Below are 22,433 nucleotides of genomic sequence, written 5' to 3'. Positions count from 1 at the left end.
GTAGTATAACAGACTGCAGTACTGTGTAGTATAACAGAGAGCAGTACTGTGTAGTATAACAGACTGCAGTACTGTGTAGTATAACCGACAGCAGTACTGTGTAGTATAACCGTCAGCAGTACTGTGTAGTATAACAGACAGCAGTACTGTGTAGTATAACAGACTGCAGTACTGTGTAGTATAACAGAGAGCAGTACTGTGTAGTATAACAGACTGCAGTACTGTGTAGTATAACCGACAGCAGTACTGTGTAGTATAACCGTCAGCAGTACTGTGTAGTATAACAGACTGCAGTACTGTGTAGTATAACCATCAGCAGTACTGTGTAGTATAACCGTCAGCAGTACTGTGTAGTATAACCGTCAGCAGTACTGTGTAGTATAACTGTCAGCAGTACTGTGTAGTATAACCGTCAGCAGTACTGTGTAGTATAACCGTCAGCAGTACTGTGTAGTATAACAGACTGCAATACTGTGTAGTATAACCGTCAGCAGTACTGTGTAGTATAACCGTCAGCAGTACTGTGTAGTATAACAGACTGCAGTACTGTGTAGTATAACCGTCAGCAGTACTGTGTAGTATAACCGTCAGCAGTACTGTGTAGTATAACCGTCAGCAGTACTGTGTAGTATAACAGTCAGCAGTACTGTGTAGTATAACCGTCAGTAGTACTGTGTAGTATAACCGTCAGCAGTACTGTGTAGTATAACAGACTGCAGTACTGTGTAGTATAACCTTCAGCAGTACTGTGTAGTATAACCGTCAGCAGTACTGTGTAGTATAACAGACAGCAGTACTGTGTAGTATAACAGACTGCAGTACTGTGTAGTATAACATAGAGCAGTTCTGTGTAGTATAACAGACTGCAGTACTGTGTAGTATAACCGTCAGCAGTACTGTGTAGTATAACCGTCAGCAGTACTGTGTAGTATAACAGACTGCAGTACTGTGTAGTATAACCATCAGCAGTACTGTGTAGTATAACCGTCAGCAGTACTGTGTAGTATAACCGTCAGCAGTACTGTGTAGTATAACCGTCAGCAGTACTGTGTAGTGTAACAGACTGCAGTACTGTGTAGTGTAACAGACTGCAGTACTGTGTAGTGTAACAGACAGCAGTACTGTGTAGTGTAACAGACTGAAGTACTGTCTAGTGTAACAGACTGCAGTACTGTGTAGTGTAACAGACAGCAGTACTGTGTAGTATTACCGTCTGCAGTACTGTGTAGTATTACCGTCTGCAGTACTGTGTAGTGTAACAGACAGCAGTACTGTGTAGTGTAACAGACAGCAGTACTGTGTAGTGTAACAGACTGAAGTACTGTCTAGTGTAGCAGACCGAAGTACTGTGTAGTGTAACAGACAGCAGTACTGTGTAGTGTAACAGACAGCAGTACTTTGTAGTGTAACAGACTGAAGTACTGTCTAGTGTAGCAGACCGAAGTACTGTGTAGTGTAACAGACAGCAGTACTGTGTAGTGTAACAGACAGCAGTACTGTGTAGTGTAACAGACAGCAGTACTGTCTAGTGTAACAGACAGCAGTACTGTCTAGTGTAACAGACTGAAGTACTGCATCATTAAGACTGCTCATTAAGACCTGACTCTGTAATGATTCATTCTCTCTGTCAGTTTATGGTAAGCAACACTTTCTACTGGCCCATCATTAATTCATGTTCATCTCAAAGACTCAGCTAGGCCTCTCAACATGCATTATTCATAATAGACACAATTAGCTGAGGGAACAAACTAACCGCAGCACAGAGGTGTGTGTGTTGTGTGTGTCCGTGCATATGCCTGCTTGTCAGCACAACACCCTCATCCCAAGCATCCTCACAACATCACGCACACACACACACACGCACGCACACACACACACAAAATCAGACAGTAGTTTGAGCACCTCCTCACTATTACAGTTATAGCACCTCATCGTCTCACGCTTTAGTTCATATCAACTCAAATAACATGTTATTGGTCACATACACATGGTTAGCAGATGGTATTGGTCACATACACATGGTTAGCAGATGGTATTGGTCACATACACATGGTTAGCAGATGGTATTGGTCACATACACATGGTTAGCAGATGGTATTGGTCACATACACATGGTTAGCAGATGTTATTGGTCACATACACATAGTTAGCAGATGTTATTGGTCACATACACATGGTTAGCAGATGTTATTGGTCACATACACATGGTTAGCAGATGTTATTGGTCACATACACATGGTTAGCAGATGTTATTGGTCACATACACATGGTTAGCAGATGTTATTGGTCACATACACATGGTTAGCAGATGTTATTGGTCAAATACACATGGTTAGCAGATGGTATTGGTCAAATACACATGGTTAGCAGATGGTATTGGTCAAATACACATGGTTAGCAGATGGTATTGGTCAAATACACATAGTTAGCAGATGTTATTGGTCACATACACATGTTTAACAGATGTTATTGGTCACATACACATGGTTAGCAGATGTTATTGGTCACATACACATGGTTAGCAGATGTTATTGGTCACATACACATGGTTAGCAGATGTTATTGCCAGTGTAGTGACATGTTTATGCTTCTAGATCCGACAGTGCAGCAGCATCTAACAGGTAATATCTAACAATTCCACAACAAAACCTAGTATCTAACAAATTCCACAACAAAACCTAATTCACACAATCTAGTAAAAGAAATGGGATGAGAATATATAAGTATATGGATGAGAAGTGACAGAGTGGCTAAGATGCAATAGATAGAATAGACATTATAAGTGTGACCATCCTCTTCCTGGAAATGGACCAAAGCGTGGCGTGATGAGCGGACATTTTCCTTATATTTGAAATGAATGTCGCCAACAAAACAAGGAAACGACCTTGAAGCTTACCTTGGGCCACGAACAAAGTCAACAACTCACAAATGCGAAAGGAAAAAAAGGCTGCCTAGGTGTGATTCCCCAATCAGAGACAACGATAGACAGCTGCCTCTGATTGAGAACCACACCAGGCCAAACACAAAGCATAGAAATAAAGAAACTAGAATGCCCACCCACGTCACACCCTGGCCTAACCAAAATAGAGAATAAAAACCTCTCTATGGCCAGGGCGTGACAATAGGATACAGTATATACATATGAGATGAGTAATGTGAGATATGTAAACCTTCTTAAAGTGGCATTATTAAAGTGACTAGTGATCCATTTATTAAAGTGGCCAATGATATCAAGTCTGTAGGTAGGCACATGCCTCTCTGTGCTGGTGGTGGCTGTTTAACAATCTGATGGCCTTGAGATAGAAGCTGATTTTCAATCTGTCCCAGCTTTGATGCACTTGTACTGACCTCGCCTTCTGGATGGAAGTGGGGTGAACGGGCAGTGTCTCAGTTGGTTATTGTCCTTGATTAACTTTTTGGCCTTCCTGTGACATCGGGTGTTATAGGTGTCCTGGAGGGCAGGTAGTTTGGTCCCGGTGATGCGTTGTGCAGACCGCACCACCCTCTGGAGAGCCCTGCGCTTGTGGACGGTGCAGTTGCCGTACCAGGCGGTGATACAGCCCGACAGGATGCTCGCGATTGTCTGTGTGCGTGGACCATTTCAGTTTGTCGGTGATATGTACACCGAGGAACGTAATTTTCTACCTTCTCCCCTGCTGTCCCGTCGATGTGGATAGGGGGGTGCTCCCTTTGCTGTTTCCTGATGTCCACGATCATCTCTTTTGTTTTGCTGACATTGAGTGAGAGGTTATCAGCCTGACTACCTCAATCAGCCTGACTAACCGGTGTCTGTATGTAGCCTCTCTACTTTTATAGCCTCGCTACTGTATATAGCCTCGCTACTGTATATAGCCTGTCTTTTTTATTTATTTCTTGACTTACCTATTGTTCACCTAATACCTTTTTTGCACTATTGGTTAGAGCCTGTATTAAGCATTTCACTGTAAGGTTGTATTCGGCGCAAGTGACAAATAAACTTTGATTTGATTTATTTTCCTGACACCACACTTCGAGGGCCCTCATCTCCTCCCTGTAGGCCGTCTCGTCATTGTTGGTAATCAAGCCTACCACTCTTGTGTCGTCTGATGATTGAGTCGGAGGCGTGCATGGCCACGCAGTCGTGGGTGAACAGGGAGTACAACAGGGGGCTGAGAACACACCCTTGTGGGGCCCCAGTGTTGAGGATCAGTGGAGTGGAGATGTCGTTCCTACCTTCACCACCTGGGGGCAGCCTGTCAGGAAGTCTGGGACCCAGTTGCACAGGGCGGGGTCAAGACCCAGGGAATCAAGCTTAATGATGAGTTTGGAGGGTACTATGGTGTTGAATGCTGAGCTGCAGTCAATGAAAAGCATTCTTACATAGGTATTCCTCTTGCCCAGATGGCATAGGGCAGTGTGCAGTGTGATGGCGATTGCATCGTCAGCCTTGCGAGGGATAACATGTTTAAATGTTTTACTCACATCGGCCATGGAGAAGGAGAGCCCACAGTCATTAGTAGCGGGCCGTGTCGGTGGCACTGTATTGTCCTCAAAGCGTGCAAAGACGCTTTGAGGACAAACACGTCGATGTCCGCAACGGGGCTGGTTTTCTTTTTGTAATCCGTGATTGTCTGTAGACCCTGCCACATATGTCTCGTGTTTGAGCCGTTGAATTGCAACTCTACTTTGTCTCTAAACTGACGCTTTGCTTGTTTGATTGCCTTACGGAGGGAATAACTACACTGTTTTTCAAAGAAATCTTGAAGCGTGGAATCCAATTGGTCAGGCCAGCATAGGATAGACCTAAGCATGGGTGCTTCCCGTTTTAGTTTCTGCCTATAAGCGGGAAGCAACAAGATGGAGTCATGGTCAGATTTGCCAAAAGAGGATGGGGGAGGGCCTTGTATGCATGGCGGAAGTTAGAGTAGTAATGGTCGAGCATGTTACTCGCTCGTGTACTGTAATCGATATGCTGATAGAATTTAGGTAGCCTTGTTCTCATATTAACTTTGTTAAAATCCCCAGCTACAATAAATGCAGTCTCAGGATATATGGTTTCCAGTTTGCATAAAGTCCAGTGAAGTTCCTTGATGGCCGTCTTGGTATCCGCTTGCGGGGGGATACACACGGCTGTGACAATAACCAAGGAGAGTTCTCTTGGGAGATAATTTAGTCAGCATTTGATTTTGAGGAATTCTTGGTCAGGTGAACAAAAGGACTTGAGTTCCTGTGTGTTGTTACAATTACACCATGAGTCGTTAATCATGAAACATACACCCCCGCTCTTCTTCTTACCGGAGGGATGTTCATTCCCGTTGCACACATGTCCCCAGCTTGCCATGTTTCCTTGAAACAGAGTATGTTACAATCCTGGATATCTCTTTGGAAAGCATCTCTTGCCCTGATATCGTCGACTTTGTTAACTAGGGACTGGACATTAGTGAGTAATATACTCGGAAGCGGTGGGTGGTGTGCGCACATCCGTAGCCTCACTAGAAGACCGCTCCGGCACCCTCTCCTCCGGCGGTGTTGTTTTGGGTCGGCCTCTGGAATCAGTTCAAATGCCCTGGGAGGTGCAGACAAAGGATCCGCTTTGGGAAAGTCGTATTCCTGGTCATAGTGCTGGTTGTGCTGGTAAGTTGACGTCTCTCTGATATTCAATAGTTCTTCCCGGCTGTATGTAATAACACTTAAGGTTTTCTGGGCTAATACTGTAAGAAATAATACATAAAAAATGAAGGACTAGAAGCGAAGCTGCCATCTCTATCGGCGCCATGCTTTAGTTCACATGCTTTAGTTCACATGCTTTAGTTCACATGCTGTAGTTCACATGCTTTAGTTCACATGCTTTAGTTCACTTAAGTTCACAGAGACGAGACGAGAGGAGAGGTAAAGTAAACACAGCGACTTTGTTGTGTTTTTCTTTCCCTGTACATACAGGCAAGTGTTTCTGTTGCGTAACGACACCAACAGTTCTCACACTGTGAGGAAGTTGAGTTTCCTCTCTGTGTGATGAAGAGGAAAAAAGAGAGAGACAGTGAGAAGGAGACAGAAATAGAGGGGAGATAGGGAGCAAGAGGGAGAGAGATACAGAGAGAAGGAGACAGAAATAGAGGGGAGATAGGGAGCAAGAGGGAGAGAGATACAGAGAGAAGGAGACAGAAATAGAGGGGAGATAGGGAGCAAGAGGGAGAGAGATACAGAGACAAGGAGACAGAAATAGAGGGGAGATAGGGAGCAAGAGGGAAAGAGATACAGAGATACAGAGAGAAGGAGACATAAATAGAGGGGAGATAGGGAGCAAGAGGGAGAGAGATACAGAGACAAGGAGACAGAAATAGAGGGGAGATAGGGAGCAAGAGGGAGAGAGATACAGAGACAAGGAGACAGAAATAGAGGGGAGATAGGGAGCAAGAGGGAGAGAGATACAGAGAGAAGGAGACAGAAATAGAGGGGAGATGGGGAGCAAGAGGGAGAGAGATACAGAGAGAAGGAGACAGAATAGAGGGGAGATAGGGAGCAAGAGGGAGAGAGATACAGAGAGAAGGAAACAGAAATAGAGGGGAGATAGGGAGCAAGAGGGAGAGAGATACAGAGAGAAGGAGACAGAAATAGAGGGGAGATAGGGAGCAAGAGGGAGAGAGATACAGAGAGGAGGAGACAGGGAGCAAGAGGGAGAGAGATACAGAGAGAAGGAGACAGAAATAGAGGGGAGATAGGGAGCAAGAGGGAGAGAGATACAGAGAGAAGGAGACGGAGCAAGAGGGAGATAGATACAGAGAGAAGGAGACAGAAATAGAGGGGAGATAGGGAGCAAGAGGGAGAGAGATATAGAGAGGAGACAGAAATAGAGGGGAGAGAGAGAGAGAAGAGAGAGAGAGCGAGTGTATCAGTGTTTTGTTACTTGCCCATGTTTTTTGTGGACCCCAGGAAAAGTAGCTGCTGCTTCTACAAAAGCTAAATGGGGATCCAACTAAACAAACAAAACAAAGACAGAGGAGCCGTAGTAGTAGCATCCAGTCAGCCATTACAACACTGATTATTGACCTCCACTAATCAAATACTGTGGTCATCTGCTGCAGGGTCTCTACAAGAGAGGAGAGGAGACAGGAGAGAGAGGAGAGGAGACAGCAGATGAGAGGGGTGGAGAGAGGAGAGGAGAAGATGCGAGAGAGGAGAAGAAGGAGAGAGGAGAGAGAGGAGAGGAGACAGCAGATGAGAGGGGTGGAGAGAGGAGAGGAGAAGATGAGAGAGAGGAGAAGAAGGAGAGAGGAGAGGAGAGAGAGGGGAGATAGCAGAGGAGAGGAGAGCGAGAAGAGAAGAAAGAGGAGAGAGGAAAGTGAGGAGAGAGAGGGGAGATAGCAGAGGAGAGGAGAGAGAGAAGAGAAGAAAGAGGAGAGAGGAAAGTGAGGAGAGAGAGGGGAGATAGCAGAGGAGAGAGAGAAGAGAAGAAAGAGGAGAGAGGAAAGTGAGGAGAGAGAGGGGAGATAGCAGAGGAGAGGAGAGAGGAAAGTGAGGAGAGAGAGAAGAGAAGAAAGAGGAGAGAGGAAAGTGAGGAGAGAATAGGAGAGAGAGAGAGGAATAAAAAAGTTGGGCTGCTTTCTTACAAACTGCATAAAATATTATGATTATTTTTGTCACAACTCTCTCTCTCCATATCTCTCTTTCCCCCTTCCCTCTCTATCTGTCCTCTTCTAGTTTGGGAGAACGGAGGTGATTGACAACACTCTAAACCCAGACTTTGTCAGGAAGTACATCCTGGACTACTTCTTTGAGGAGAAGCAGAATCTACGCTTTGACGTGTGAGTAGTTATTCTCTTTGATCTGGTCCTTGGAGGACTCGCCAGGCAGACAGGTAGGGAGGGTGTGTGAGTTTTTACATGTGATGTGCCGTTTCTTCCCAATCCAACCTTCCTTTCCATCCTCCTATCTCTCCTTCTACCTTCTTTCTCTTTTCCCTTCATCTCTCCCCTACTTCCTCTCTTCCTACTATCCTTCTCTCTCTCCTACTTCCTCTCTTCCTACTATCCTTCATCTCTACCCTACTTCCTCTCTTCCTACTATCCTTCTCTCTCCATTCTTGCCCTCTTTTCTCCCTTTCCTCCACCACCTCTCTCCTGTGTAATAAATAATCCATCGTTATTCTCCTCTGTCTTGATTGTCATGTGTTGTTGAGATTAGGGGGGAAAGAATTATCAATATTTTATATGATGGTTTTATCCTCATTCTCCATACTGCCTGAAGTCCCAGCAGAGTCCCATAATAATTACAGTCCTCCCTCCTCCTCCCTCCTCCATCCTACCTACTATATACTCTTTCCCTCCTCCCTCCTCCATCCTACCTACTATATCCTCTTTCCCTCCTCCCTCCTCCATCCTACCTACTATATCCTCTTTCCCTCATCCCTCCTCCATCCTACCTACTATATCCTCTTTCCCTCCTCCCTCCTCCATCCTACCTACTATATCCTATTTCCCTCCTCCTCCCTCCTCTATCCTACCTACTATATCCTCTTTCCCTCCTCCCTCCTCCATCCTACCTACTATATCCTCTTTCCCTCCTCCTCCCTCCTCCATCCTACCTACTATATCCTCTTTCCCTCCTCCCTCCTCCATCCTACCTACTATATCCTCTTTCCCTCCTCCTCCCTCCTCCATCCTACCGTCTATATCCTCTTTCCCTCCTTCTCCCTCCTCCATCCTACCTTCTATATCCTCTTTCCCTCCTCCCTCCTCCATCCTACCTTCTATATCCTCTTTCCCTCCTCCCTCCTCCATCCTACCTACTATATCCTCTTTCCCTCATCGCTCCTCCATCCTACCTACTATATCCTCTTTCCCTCCTCCCTCCTCCATCCTACCTACTATATCCTCTTTCCCTCCTCCCTCCTCCATCCTACCTACTATATCCTCTTTCCCTCCTCCCTCCTCCATCCTACCTACTATATCCTCTTTCCCTCCTCCCTCCTCCATCCTACCTACTATATCCTCTTTCCCTCCTCCCTCCTCCATCCTACCTACTATATCCTATTTCCCTGCTCCTCCCTCCTCCATCCTACCTACTATATCCTCTTTCCCTCCTCCCTCCTCCATCCTACCTACTATATCCTCTTTCCCTCCTCCTCCCTCCTCCATCCTACCTACTATATCCTCTTTCCCTCCTCCCTCCTCCATCCTACCTACTATATCCTCTTTCCCTCCTCCTCCCTCCTCCATCCTACCGTCTATATCCTCTTTCCCTCCTCCTCCCTCCTCCATCCTACCTTCTATATCCTCTTTCCCTCCTCCCTCCTCCATCCTACCTTCTATATCCTCTTTCCCTCCTCCCTTCTCCTCCATCCTACCTACTATATCCTCTTTCCCTCATCCCTCCTCCATCCTACCGTCTATATCCTCTTTCCCTCCTCCTCCCTCCTCCATCCTACCTTCTATATCCTCTTTCCCTCCTCCCTCCTCCATCCTACCTACTATATCCTCTTTCCCTCCTCCCTCCTCCATCCTACCTACTATATCCTCTTTCCCTCATCCCTCCTCCATCCTACCGTCTATATCCTCTTTCCCTCCTCCTCCCTACTCCATCCTACCTACTATATCCTCTTTCCCTCCTCCTCCCTCCTCCATCCTACCTACTATATCCTATTTCCCTCCTCCCTCCTCCATCCTACCTACTATATCATCTTTCCCTCCTCCCTCCTCCATCCTACCTACTATATCCTATTTCCCTCCTCCCTCCTCCATCCTACCTACTATATCCTCTTTCCCTCCTCCTCCCTCCTCCATCCTACCTACTATATCCTCTTTCCCTCCTCCCTCCTCCATCCTACCTACTATATCCTCTTTACCTCCTCCCTCCTCCATCCTACCTACTATATCCTATTTCCCTCCTCCATCCTACGTACTATATCCTCTTTCCCTCCTCCCTCCTCCATCCTACCTACTATATCCTCTTTCCCTCATCCCTCCTCCATCCTACCTACTATATCCTATTTCCCTCCTCCCTCCTCCAACCTACCTACTATATCCTCTTTCCCTCCTCCCTCCTCCATCCTACCTACTATATCCTCTTGCCCTCCTCCTCCCTCCTCCATCCTACCTACTATATCCTCTTTCCCTCCTCCTCCATCCTACCTACTATATCCTCTTTCCCTCCTCCTCCCTCCTCCATCCTACCTACTATATCCTATTTCCCTCCTCCCTCCTCCATCCTACCTACTATATCCTCTTTCCCTCCTCCCTCCTCCATCCTACCTACTATATCCTATTTCCCTCATCCCTCCTCCATCCTACCTACTATATCTTCTTTCCCTCCTCCTCCCTCCTCCATCCTACCTTCTATATCCTCTTTCCCTCCTCCCTTCTCCTCCATCCTACCTACAATATCCTCTTTCCCTCATCCCTCCTCCATCCTACCTACTATATCCTCTTTCCCTCCTCCTCCACCCTACCTTCTATATCCTCTTTCCCTCCTCCTCCCTCCTCCATCCTATCTACTATATCCTCTTTCCCTCCTCCTCCCTCCTACCTACTATATCCTCTTTCCCTCCTCCTCCCTCCTCCACCCTACCTACTATATCCTCTTTCCTCCCTCCTCCATCCTACCTACTATATCCTCTTTCTTCCCTCCTCCATCCTACCTACTATATCCTCTTTCCCTCCTCCTCCCTCCTCCATCCTACCAACTATATCCTCTTTCCCTCCTCCTCCATCCTACCTACTATATCTTCTTTCCCTCCTCCTCCATCCTCCATCCTACCTTCTATATCCTCTTTCCCTCCTCCCTCCTCCATCCTACCTACTATATCATCTTTCCCTCATCCCTCCTCCATCCTACCTACTATATCCTCTTTCCTCCCTCCTCCATCCTACCTACTATATCCTCTTTCTTCCCTCCTCCATCCTACCTACTATATCCTCTTTCCCTCCTCCTCCCTCCTCCATCCTACCAACTATATCCTCTTTCCCTCCTCCTTCATCCTACCTACTATATCTTCTTTCCCTCCTCCTCCCTCCTCCATCCTACCTTCTATATCCTCTTTCCCTCCTCCCTCCTCCATCCTACCTACTATATCCTCTTTCCCTCCTCCCCCCTCCATCCTACCTACTATATCCTCTTTCCCTCCTCCTCCATCCTACCTACTATATCATCTTTCCCTCATCCCTCCTCCATCCTACCAACTATATCCTCTTTCCCTCCTCCTCCATCCTACCTTCTATATCCTCTTTCCCTCCTCCTCCCTCCTCCATCCTACCTTCTATATCCTCTTTCCCTCCTCCCTTCTCCTCCATCCTACCTACTATATCCTCTTTCCCTCCTCTTTCCCTCCTCCATCCTACCTACTATATCCTCTTTCCCTCCTCCTCCCTCCTCCACCCTACCTTCTATATCCTCTTTCCCTCCTCCTCCCTCCTCCACCCTACCTTCTATATCCTCTTTCCCTCCTCCTCCCTCCTCCATCCTACCTACTATATCCTCTTTCCCTCCTCCTCCATCCTACCTACTATATCCTCTTTCCCTCCTCCTCCATCCTACCTTCTATATCCTCTTTCCCTCCTCCTCCATCCTACCTACTATATCCTCTTTCCCTCCTCCCCCCTCCATCCTACCTACTATATCCTCTTTCCCTCCTCCTCCTTCCTACCTACTATATCATCTTTCCCTCATCCCTCCTCCATCCTACCAACTATATCCTCTTTCCCTCCTCCTCCATCCTACCTTCTATATCCTCTTTCCCTCCTCCTCCCTCCTCCATCCTACCTTCTATATCCTCTTTCCCTCCTCCCTTCTCCTCCATCCTACCTACTATATCCTCTTTCCCTCCTCTTTCCCTCCTCCATCCTACCTACTATATCCTCTTTCCCTCCTCCTCCCTCCTCCACCCTACCTTCTATATCCTCTTTCCCTCCTCCTCCCTCCTCCACCCTACCTTCTATATCCTCTTTCCCTCCTCCTCCCTCCTCCATCCTACCTACTATATCCTCTTTCCCTCCTCCTCCATCCTACCTACTATATCCTCTTTCCCTCCTCCTCCATCCTCCACCCTACCTTCTCTATCCTCTTTCCCTCCTCCTCCATCCTACCTACTATATCCTCTTTCCCTCCTCCATCCTACCCACTATATCCTCTTTCCCTTCCCCTCCGTCCTACCTCCTCCTCTTGCATAACAGCCCCTCTCGTCGTCTTGAAAGGCCCAATCAGAGTGCAGGGCAGAGGTGACACTTTATTAAGAGGCTTTGAGAATGGAGACAATTTCCTTATTCCCTTAAATCCCTCTGTACCTCACCTCAGTGCACGTCAACAAGGGGAAAGCAATGTCTAAGAAAATAACTATTGTCTGTCTAGCGTTATCTTTTGATTTCCACTGTGTAGAGACAGAGGTCCTAATGGACTTTAGTAACTAGCTACATATCCACTGTGTAGAGACAGAGGTCCTAATGGACTTTAGTAACTAGCTACATATCCACTGTGTAGAGACAGAGGTCCTAATGGACTTTAGTAACTAGCTACATATCCACTGTGTAGAGACCGAGGCTTTCATGGACTTTAGTAACTAGCTACATATCCACTGTGTAGAGACAGAGGCCTTCATGGACTTTATGATACTGTAGCTAGCCTCTTTCTGTTCATATCCAGCCTCTGTAGCTCTGTCATCAGTCCTCTGTAGCTCAGTCATCAGTCCTCTGTAGCTCTGTCATCAGTCCTCTGTAGCTCTGTCATCAGTCCTCTGTAGCTCAGTCATCAGTCCTCTGTAGCTCAGTCATAAGTCCTCTGTAGCTCAGTCATCAGTCCTCTGTAGCTCTGTCATCAGTCCTCTGTAGCTCTGTTATCAGTCTTCTGTAGCTCAGTCCTCTGTAGCTCAGTCATCAGTCCTCTGTAGCTCAGTCATCAGTCCTCTGTAGCTCTGTCATCAGTCCTCTGTAGCTCTGTCATCAGTCCTCTGTAGCTCTGTCATCAGTCCTCTGTAGCTCTGTCATCAGTATTCTGTAGCTCAGTCATTAGTCCTCATCAGTCCTCTGTAGCTCAGTCATCAGTCCTCTGTAGCTCAGTCATCAGTCCTCTGTAGCTCAGTCATCAGTCCTCTGTAGCTCAGTCATCAGTCCTCTGTAGCTCTGTCATCAGTCCTCTGTAGCTCAGTCATCAGTCCTCATCAGTCCTCTGTAGCTCTGTCATCAGTCCTCTGTAGCAGTCCTCTGTAGCGCTGTCATCAGTCCTCTGTAGCTCAGTCATCAGTCCTCTGTATCTCTGTCATCAGTCCTCTGTAGCTCAGTCATCAGTCCTCTGTAGCTCAGTCATCAGTCCTCTATAGCTCAGTCATCAGTCCTCTGTAGCTCTGTCATCAGTCCTCTGTAGCTCTGTCATCAGTCCTTATCAGTCCTCTGTAGCTCAGTCATCAGTCCTCTGTAACTCAGTCATCAGTCCTCTGTAGCTCAGTCATCAGTCCTCTGTAGCTCAGTCATCAGTCCTCTGTAGCTCTGTAGCTCTGTCATCAGTCCTCTATAGCTCTGTGCTCAGTCCTCTGTAGCTCTGTCATCAGTCCTCTGTAGCTCTGTCATCAGTCCTCTGTAGCTCTGTGCTCAGTCCTCTGTAGCTCTGTCATCAGTCCTCTGTAGCTCTGTCATCAGTCCTCTATAGCTCAGTCATCAGTCCTCTATAGCTCAGTCATCAGTCCTCTGCTGAACGTGTCAGTAGAATATACTGTGACTTAATTTATTTTGGGTCCTTTACATATACAGTAACTCAGTCAGGGAATTGGGGGATGAGGATGGGTGGACAGTGGACGCATTCAAGTTGAATTACTTTTAGCCAAAGTTTATCACCGGCAGCAGCTGCTACGACACATTGTTTAAAACGTGATTGTTTCTAAAGTGAATGGGTGAGTGACAGCAGGGGAGTCTTGGACAACAGTGAAAGAAAAATAGACTTCATTCATGAAGTGTAGAAGGATGAAGTGAAATAAGTGGTTTTACCGGTTAACAATTTGTCATTTCAAGTTAATATAAATTGATTTTGAGTGGCTTTCTGTTTGTCCGAATGTCATTGTATGAGGAATGATATCAAACCACTTTGGTTCTATTTGTTAATGTTCAAACCCCAGCCAGTTTAGACACAAATAGTTCTCTCTCCGGCCCCTGTCAGCTCTTGCCTCTTTAATGTGTGTTTCTTTCTGTTTTCAGATACGACATCGATTCCAAAAGTCCAGATCTGGCGAAGCATGTAAGTGAAAAAAAGTTATCATGCCTTATAGTTGCTTGTTTTTTACTTTGCAAATCTATCCTCTATGAATGGAAACTTTTGTTTTTAAAATGGGAACTTTTATTTTGAAATGCATCCCATTCCTTATTTTTGTTTTATGCTAATCAAAATCCATGTGGTCGCAAAGCTGAAATAGTAGACCGTAGTGCCTTAGTAGTTTCACAATGTGGCCTTGCTGTCTGTCCGTGCGCATTTATAAATAAATATAACATATTACTTTATGTATTGATAGTGAGTAGCTTTCATAATAATCCAAATCCATATATTTTGTTGTGCGTAGTTATGATTTAATGAAGCATTGTAATTTGTCACACCATTATCAAAGCTTGTCAAACCCGTTGTTCCGAACCTCTAGGCATGATTTATTGTACTCCCATGCTATTAGCAATGTACTCACTAGTAATGATGACCAATGGATGGTGCAGTGAAAGGTTTGATAAAAGCAGCCCATTGCTCACACATACACAATTATAATTAATTATATGTGCAGCTAGCGGTTTGCATAATACTAGAATATTCATCATTATTTCCACATTTGTCATGACTATATTTTTTTGTTTTGTACTCGCTTTTGTGTAAATAGCTCTCTCCTCTCACACAAAAAAACACTTACCTCTTCATCTCTTTATTTCTCTACCACCCTCTTCTCCACTTCTCTCCCTCTCTCTTGTTTTCTCTTGCCCTTGTTTTGATGATGGTGTTGTATGGTTTGAGTCTTGTGCCTACATGATATGCTCTGTTGTTGTTGTTGTCTATGCTGCTGCCTGGTGTACCCCTCCTCCTCTTCCTCCTCCTCCTCTTCCTCCCTGGAAGCCCTCCGACATTGACGTACGTGTTTGACTCCTCTGACAAACTTTTTGCTTATAACAACGCCTATAACAAGGCTTATAACAACGCCTATAACAAGGCTTATAACAACGCCTATAACAAGGCTTATAACAACGCCTATAACAAGGCTTATAACAACGCCTATAACAAGGCTTATAACACACTGCTTAGCTCCATCCTAACTGTCCTTGTTACCCCGTCTACCCCATCTCTCCCCTGAACCCCCTCTATCCTTCCTCCCCCATCTCTCCCCTGAACCCCCTCTATCCTTCCTCCCCCATCTCTCCCCTGAACCCCCTCTATCCTTCCTCTCCCTCCTTTCTCCCCCATCTCTCCCCTGAACCCCTACTATCCTTCCTCTCCCTCCTTTCTCCCCCATCTCTCCCCTGAACCCCCACTATCCTTCCTCTCCCTCCTTTCTCCCCCATCTCTCCCCTGAACCCCCACTATCCTTCCTCCCCCATCTCTCCCCTGAACCCCCTCTATCCTTCCTCCCCCATCTCTCCCCTGAACCCCCTCTATCCTTCCTCTCCCTCCTTTCTCCCCCATCTCGCCCCTGAACCCCCTCTATCCTTCCTCCCCCATCTCTCCCCTGAACCCCCTCTATCCTTCCTCTCCCTCCTTTCTCCCCCATCTCTCCCCTGAACCCCCTCTATCCTCCTTTCTCCCCCATATCTCCCCTGAACCGCCTCTATCCTTCCTCTCCCTCCTTTCTCCCCCATCTCTCCCCTGAACCCCCTCTATCCTTCCTCTCCCTCCTTTCTCCCCTGAACCCCCTCTATCCTTCCTCTCCCTCCTTTCTCCCCTGAACCCCCTCTATCCTTCCTCTCCCTCCTTTCTCCCCCATCTCTCCCCTGAACCCCCCTATCCTTGCTCTCCCTCCTTTCTCCCCCATCTCTTCCCTGAACCCCCTCTATCCTTTCTCCCCCGTCTCTCCCCTGAACCCCCTCTATCCTTCCTCTCCCTTCTTTCTCCCCCATCTCTCCCCTGAACCCCCTCTATCCTTTCTCCCCCATCTCTCCCCTGAACCCCCTCTATCCTCCCCCGTCTCTCCCCTGAACCCCCTCTATCCTTCCTCTCCCTCCTTTCTCCCCCGTCTCTCCCCTGAACCCCCTCTATCCTCCCCCGTCTCTCCCCTGAACCCCCTCTATCCTCCTCCGTCTCTCCCTGCTCACTGTTTCCCCATTAACACCCCCTTCCCCGTCACGCCTCCTCACTCCTCTGTCTTTCCCGCCACCCCCTGTCCCTCCAGCAGGACTTCTTGGGGCAGGTGTTCTGTACTCTGGGAGAGATCGTAGGATCCCCCGCCAGTCGACTGGAGAAACCCCTGGGGTGAGTAGTGCTATCTTTGGTTGATTGGTTGATTGGTTGATTGGTTGATTGGTTGGTTGGCCTGTGTGTGTGAGTAGAATTGGTTTTAAACTGAGACTTATGACGTTACCACGAGCATCAGAAAGAACCGCAGAAGTTGCAGATGAACAAGATGCAAGATGATGCACTCACAGAGGATTTGAGCATGTACATGGCTGTGATGATGCACTCACAGAGGATTTGAGCATGTACATGGCTGTGATGATGCACTCACAGAGGATTTGAGCATGTACATGGCTGTGATGATGCACTCACAGAGGATTTGAGCATGTACATGGCTGTGATGATGCACTCACAGAGGATTTGAGCATGTACATGGCTGTGATGATGCACTCACAGAGGATTTGAGCATGTACATGGCTGTGATGATGCACTCACAGAGGATTTGAGCATGTACATGGCTGTGATGATGCACTCACAGAGGATTTGAGCATGTACATGGCTGTGATGATGCACTCACAGAGGATTTAAGCATGTACATGGCTGTGATGATGCACTCACAGAGGATTTGAGCATGTACATGGCTGTGATGATGCACTCACAGAGGATTTGAGCATGTACATGGCTGTGATGATGCACTCACAGAGGATTTAAGCATGTACATGGCTGTGATGATGCACTCACAGAGGATTTGAGCATGTACATGGCTGTGATGATGCACTCACAGAGGATTTGAGCATGTACATGGCTGTGATGATGCACTCACAGAGGATTTGAGCATGTACATGGCTGTGATGATGCACTCACAGAGGATTTGAGCATGTACATGGCTGTGATGATGCACTCACAGAGGATTTGACCATGTACATGGCTGTGATGATGCACTCACAGAGGATTTGAGCATGTACATGGCTGTGATGATGCACTCACAGAGGATTTGAGCATGTACATGGCTGTGATGATGCACTCACAGAGGATTTGAGCATGTACATGGCTGTGATGATGCACTCACAGAGGATTTGAGCATGTACATGGCTGTGATGATGCACTCACAGAGGATTTGAGCATGTACATGGCTGTGCTTCAATCTGCTACAGTGTGATAGCTATGAGACCAAAAGAGAAGTTCAACCTCGCACTTAGTCTTTTTTATTATAATATATTTTCTTAGGGGGTGGATCAGCTTTAATATTGAGGATAGATTGTTGCTTCCATCAATGTACATGTCTGAATCATTTCCAATCCCGCATATACAGTGCCTTGCGAAAGTATTCGCCCCCCTTGAACTTTGCGACCTTTTGCCATATTTCAGGCTTCAAACATAAAGATATAAAACTGTATTTTTTTGTGAAGAATCAACAACAAGTGGGACACAATCATGAAGTGGAACGACATTTATTGGATATTTCAAACTTTTTTAACAAATCAAAAACTGAAAAATTGGGCGTGCAAAATTATTCAGCCCCTTTACTTTCAGTGCAGCAAACTCTCTCCAGAAGTTCAGTGAGGATCTCCGAATGATCCAATGTTGACCTAAATGACTAATGATGATAAATACAATCCACCTGTGTGTAATCAAGTCTCCGTATAAATGCACCTGCACTGTGATAGTCTCAGAGGTCCGTTAAAAGCGCAGAGAGCATCATGAAGAACAAGGAACACACCAGGCAGGTCCGAGATACTGTTGTGAAGAAGTTTAAAGCCGGATTTGGATACAAAAAGATTTCCCAAGCTTTAAACATCCCAAGGAGCACTGTGCAAGCGATAATATTGAAATGGAAGGAGTATCAGACCACTGCAAATCTACCAAGACCTGGCCGTCCCTCTAAACTTTCAGCTCATACAAGGAGAAGACTGATCAGAGATGCAGCCAAGAGGCCCATGATCACTCTGGATGAACTGCAGAGATCTACAGCTGAGGTGGGAGACTCTGTTCATAGGACAACAATCAGTCGTATATTGCACAAATCTGGCCTTTATGGAAGAGTGGCAAGAAGAAAGCCATTTCTTAAAGATATCCATAAAAAGTGTTGTTTAAAGTTTGCCACAAGCCACCTGGGAGACACACCAAACATGTGGAAGAAGGTGCTCTGGTCAGATGAAACCAAAATTGAACTTTTTGGCAACAATGCAAAACGTTATGTTTGGCGTAAAAGCAACACAGCTGAACACACCATCCCCACTGTCAAACATGGTGGTGGCAGCATCATGGTTTGGGCCTGCTTTTCTTCAGCAGGGACAGGGAAGATGGTTAAAATTGATGGGAAGATGGATGGAGCCAAATACAGGACCATTCTGGAAGAAAACCTGATGGAGTCTGCAAAAGACCTGAGACTGGGACGGAGATTTGTCTTCCAACAAGACAATGATCCAAAACATAAAGCAAAATCTACAATGGAATGGTTCAAAAATAAACATATCCAGGTGTTAGAATGGCCAAGTCAAAGTCCAGACCTGAATCCAATCGAGAATCTGTGGAAAGAACTGAAAACTGCTGTTCACAAATGCTCTCCATCCAACCTCACTGAGCTCAAGCTGTTTTGAAAGGAGGAATGGGAAAAAATGTCAGTCTCCCGATGTGCAAAACTGATAGACATACCCCAAGCGACTTACAGCTGTAATCGCAGCAAAAGGTGGCTCTACAAAGTATTAACTTAAGGGGGCTGAATAATTTTGCACGCCTAATTTTTCAGTTTTTGATTTGTTAAAAAAGTTTGAAATATCCAATAAATGTCGTTCCACTTCATGATTGTGTCCCACTTGTTGTTCATTCTTCACAAAAAAATACAGTTTTATATCTTTATGTTTGAAGCCTGAAATGTGGCAAAAGGTCGCAAAGTTCAAGGGGGCCGAATACTTTCGCAAGGCACATTAACAAGTCCAATAGCTCAAATGAAAGAAACTCCTTGTTCATCTACCCAGCATGTCAGATTTTTTAAATGTTTTACGGCGAAAACACACCACATATTTATATTAGACCACCACCGAAACCAAGACCAGAAAAAACTATAAAATTATAAAAGCAGGATTAAAAAATAAATCATTCACTAACCTTTTGAAAATCTTCATCAGATGACAGTAATAGGACATGTTACACAGTACTTTTTTTTTTTTAAATAATATGCCATTTATATCCATAAATGTCCATTTACATTGAATTCATGTTCAGAAAATACTCAAAAATGTCCGCAGAAAATGTAGGTAGCGCCGCAAGATAACGTAAATAGACATCATAAACTTTGACTAAATATACATGTTCTACATATAGTTAGAAAGATACACTGCTTCTTTATGCAACCGCTTTGTTACATTTATTTTTAACGTTACAGAAATCGCACACTATTCAATATTCTGAGACGGCGCTCAGATATAAGCTACATTTCTCCGTAATGTTGGAGTCAACAGAAACACAGATTTCAGCATAAATATTCCCTTACCTTCGATGGTCTTCGTTCAGAATGTTCTGGAAAGGTTCATACTTACCCAATACATCGTTTGGTTTCAAGTCTTGCGTCTTTGTATTAGCTACAGCTGAAATGCACCCAAAATGTCCTCTGGTCCGGAAAAGTTGCGCATCAAAACTTCAAAATTACATATTATATGTCGACTAAACAGGTCAAACTAAGTGCAAAACCAAGCTTTAGGATGTTATAGACATACAAAACAATTTTCAATTCAACCGGTCATTGTTTGTCCTTCTTCTGAGTGCTGGAACAAAGGAATGGTTGGGACCAATTCGCGCCCTAACGCACAGGTTTTTTCTTGCGGCACTTACTCAATTCACTCCCATAGGGCCAATTCTCGCGGGATTTGAACGATTAAACACTCTACAGAATGAGGACATCTAGTGGAAGACATAGAAAGTGTCCCCAGATCCATAACTGGTTGGGAAGGGTGGGGGCGATGACGTCAAAGTTGCTCCAACTTTCATGACCACAAAACTAGTTTGGAAGAATGCCTGCCCTGTGAGTTCTGCTATACTTACAGACATAATTCCAACGGTTTTAGAAGCTTTAGAGTGTTTTCTATCCAATAATTATTATTATATGCATATATTAGCAATTTTTGACAACAATTTTTTCAGTTTACTATGGGCACGCAATTGCTCCAAAGGGGGCAGTAGTCAGCCATATCTTTAACAGGTTTTAATATTTATTAACACGGAACACAAAAACAAAATAACAAGGAGAATGAACGAAAACGATACCGTTCTGTCTGGTGAAGACAATGAGACAGAAAACAATCACCCACAACTAAAATGGGGAAAACAGGCTGCCTAAGTATGATTCTCAATCAGAGACAACGAACGACACCTGCCTCTGATTGAGAACCATACTAGGCCAAACACATAAACACAACATAGAAAAAAGAACATAGACTACCCACCCCAACTCACGCCCTGACCAAACTAACACAAAGACATAATAAAGGAACTAAGGTCAGAACGTGACAGATATTTTGGAGATAATTTCGTTTTCAAATAACCGAAAGTGAGCGGTTGTAATCGGAATAAAGGGACAAAGGACATTCTTGAACATGGGGTGACACATTCTTGCTAATTTACTAGAGAACCATTTTGGATTAAAGTGTAACTTTTGTATGACTGGTGCCTTTAGTGAGAGATCTAAGGCTTTAATATTTAATCATTTCTGCCCTCCGAATTCATATTCGTTATATAAATAGGCCCTTTTAATTTTATCTGGCTTGCCGTTCCAAATTAAATGTTATATTTTTTTGCTCATATAATTTAAAATGCAGGTGTAGGCAAAACCATAAGCAAATAGGTCAACTGTGATATGACTAAAGAGTTAATCAGGGTGATTTTCCCACAAATAGACAGGTGTTTTCCTTTCCATGGTAGCAAGATCTTATCTGTTTTTGCTTACTTTCTATAAAAATGTATTGGAGTGAGATCATGTCTTTCTTTGAGGACATGTATACCGAGTATGTCCACATCCCTGTCAAACCATTTTATTGGTAGACTATACGGTAATGTAAAAGTTGAATTTTTTCGTGATCCAATACCTAATATGTCCACTTATCATAATTTGCTTTTAATCCAGAGAGGTTCGAACAAGTATCTAGATCCTCCATGAGGCTGTGGATTTAAAAGAAAACATGAATCAATGATAAACGTTAATATCAAATAAAGTTGGTTATAGTTCCACTGGTGTGCCATCCAGCCGTGGAGTTTTCCCAGCCTTAAAGGCTTTCATCGCATCAAGATGTTCCTCCCCTGAGTCTTTCTGTACAAGATGTTCATTTTACATTATTAATAGAGAAAAAATCCATACAATGATCTTCGGTTAGTGGAGATGGAGGAGACTGAAACAAAAAACATATTCTTAAAAGTACTTTACTTCCTCTTTCAAAACATTGTTCGGTGAATTATGCGTGACTCCGTCATTTGTAACAAGTTTCAGGAAAATAAATTGTTGGCATTTCTATGCTGAAGATTGAAAAATAATTTGGTGCATTTTCCCCCATCTTCCGTCCAGTTCGCTGTATTTTTATGTATTTTAATAATATATTACACTGAATGTTTCTGGAATAAGTTCCTACATTTCTTTTTGTTTTTCCTCTAACTTACTCTATTGGTTTTTATTGCTATCTATCTGTTCTGTTAGTCCTTCAATGTCCTGTTGGTTTTTATTGCTATCTATCTGTTCTGTTAGTCCTTCAATGTCCTATTGGTTTTTATTGCTATCTATCTGTTCTGTTAGTCCTTCAATGTCCTATTGGTTTTTATTGCTATCTATCTGTTCTGTTAGTCCTTCAATGTCCTCTGTTAATATGGACTCTTTTGACCTAAATTGTTTTTGTTTTATTGATGAGTATTGAATTGCATGGCCTCTATTGCTGTACTTATGTTATGTCAGGAAAAAGTCAGTTATAAATTCTTCTGTCACTGTTAAAAACAAGTTGTCATCCATTAGGCTTTGATTACATTTCCTATATCCTCGCCCCTCGTGGAAATTCTGTAAGAGTAATATACATGCCAATTATGTGAGGGTCCGACTGCATTCTGTTCCCTATCAACACTTTAAAAATAAACTTTCGCAGCCA

The 22,433-nt window shown here is 44.7% G+C and overlaps 1 protein-coding gene across 4 annotated transcripts in view; it reads left to right on the top strand.

The window, feature by feature from the left end:
• The window catches only part of LOC110531262 (copine-8), a 210,250-nt gene that overhangs the window by 53,357 nt on the left and 134,460 nt on the right, over positions 1-22,433 (top strand). The window contains exons 4-7 of one of the 4 annotated variants that reach the window (XM_036988905.1): positions 7,678-7,781; positions 14,151-14,190; positions 15,043-15,057; positions 16,310-16,389. In XM_036988905.1, the coding sequence (XP_036844800.1) occupies positions 7,678-7,781; positions 14,151-14,190; positions 15,043-15,057; positions 16,310-16,389 (239 nt within the window). The remainder of the gene's footprint in view (positions 1-7,677; positions 7,782-14,150; positions 14,191-15,042; positions 15,058-16,309; positions 16,390-22,433) is intronic. The other 3 variants (XM_036988906.1, XM_036988908.1, XM_036988907.1) reach the window with 3 other exon arrangements.

This window comes from Oncorhynchus mykiss, chromosome 9 (genome assembly GCF_013265735.2).
Source record: "Oncorhynchus mykiss isolate Arlee chromosome 9, USDA_OmykA_1.1, whole genome shotgun sequence".
NCBI classification, from domain to species: Eukaryota; Metazoa; Chordata; class Actinopteri; order Salmoniformes; family Salmonidae; genus Oncorhynchus; species Oncorhynchus mykiss.
Note: the sequence above shows the minus strand (reverse complement) of the source record. Positions and strands in the feature narration are given on the sequence as shown.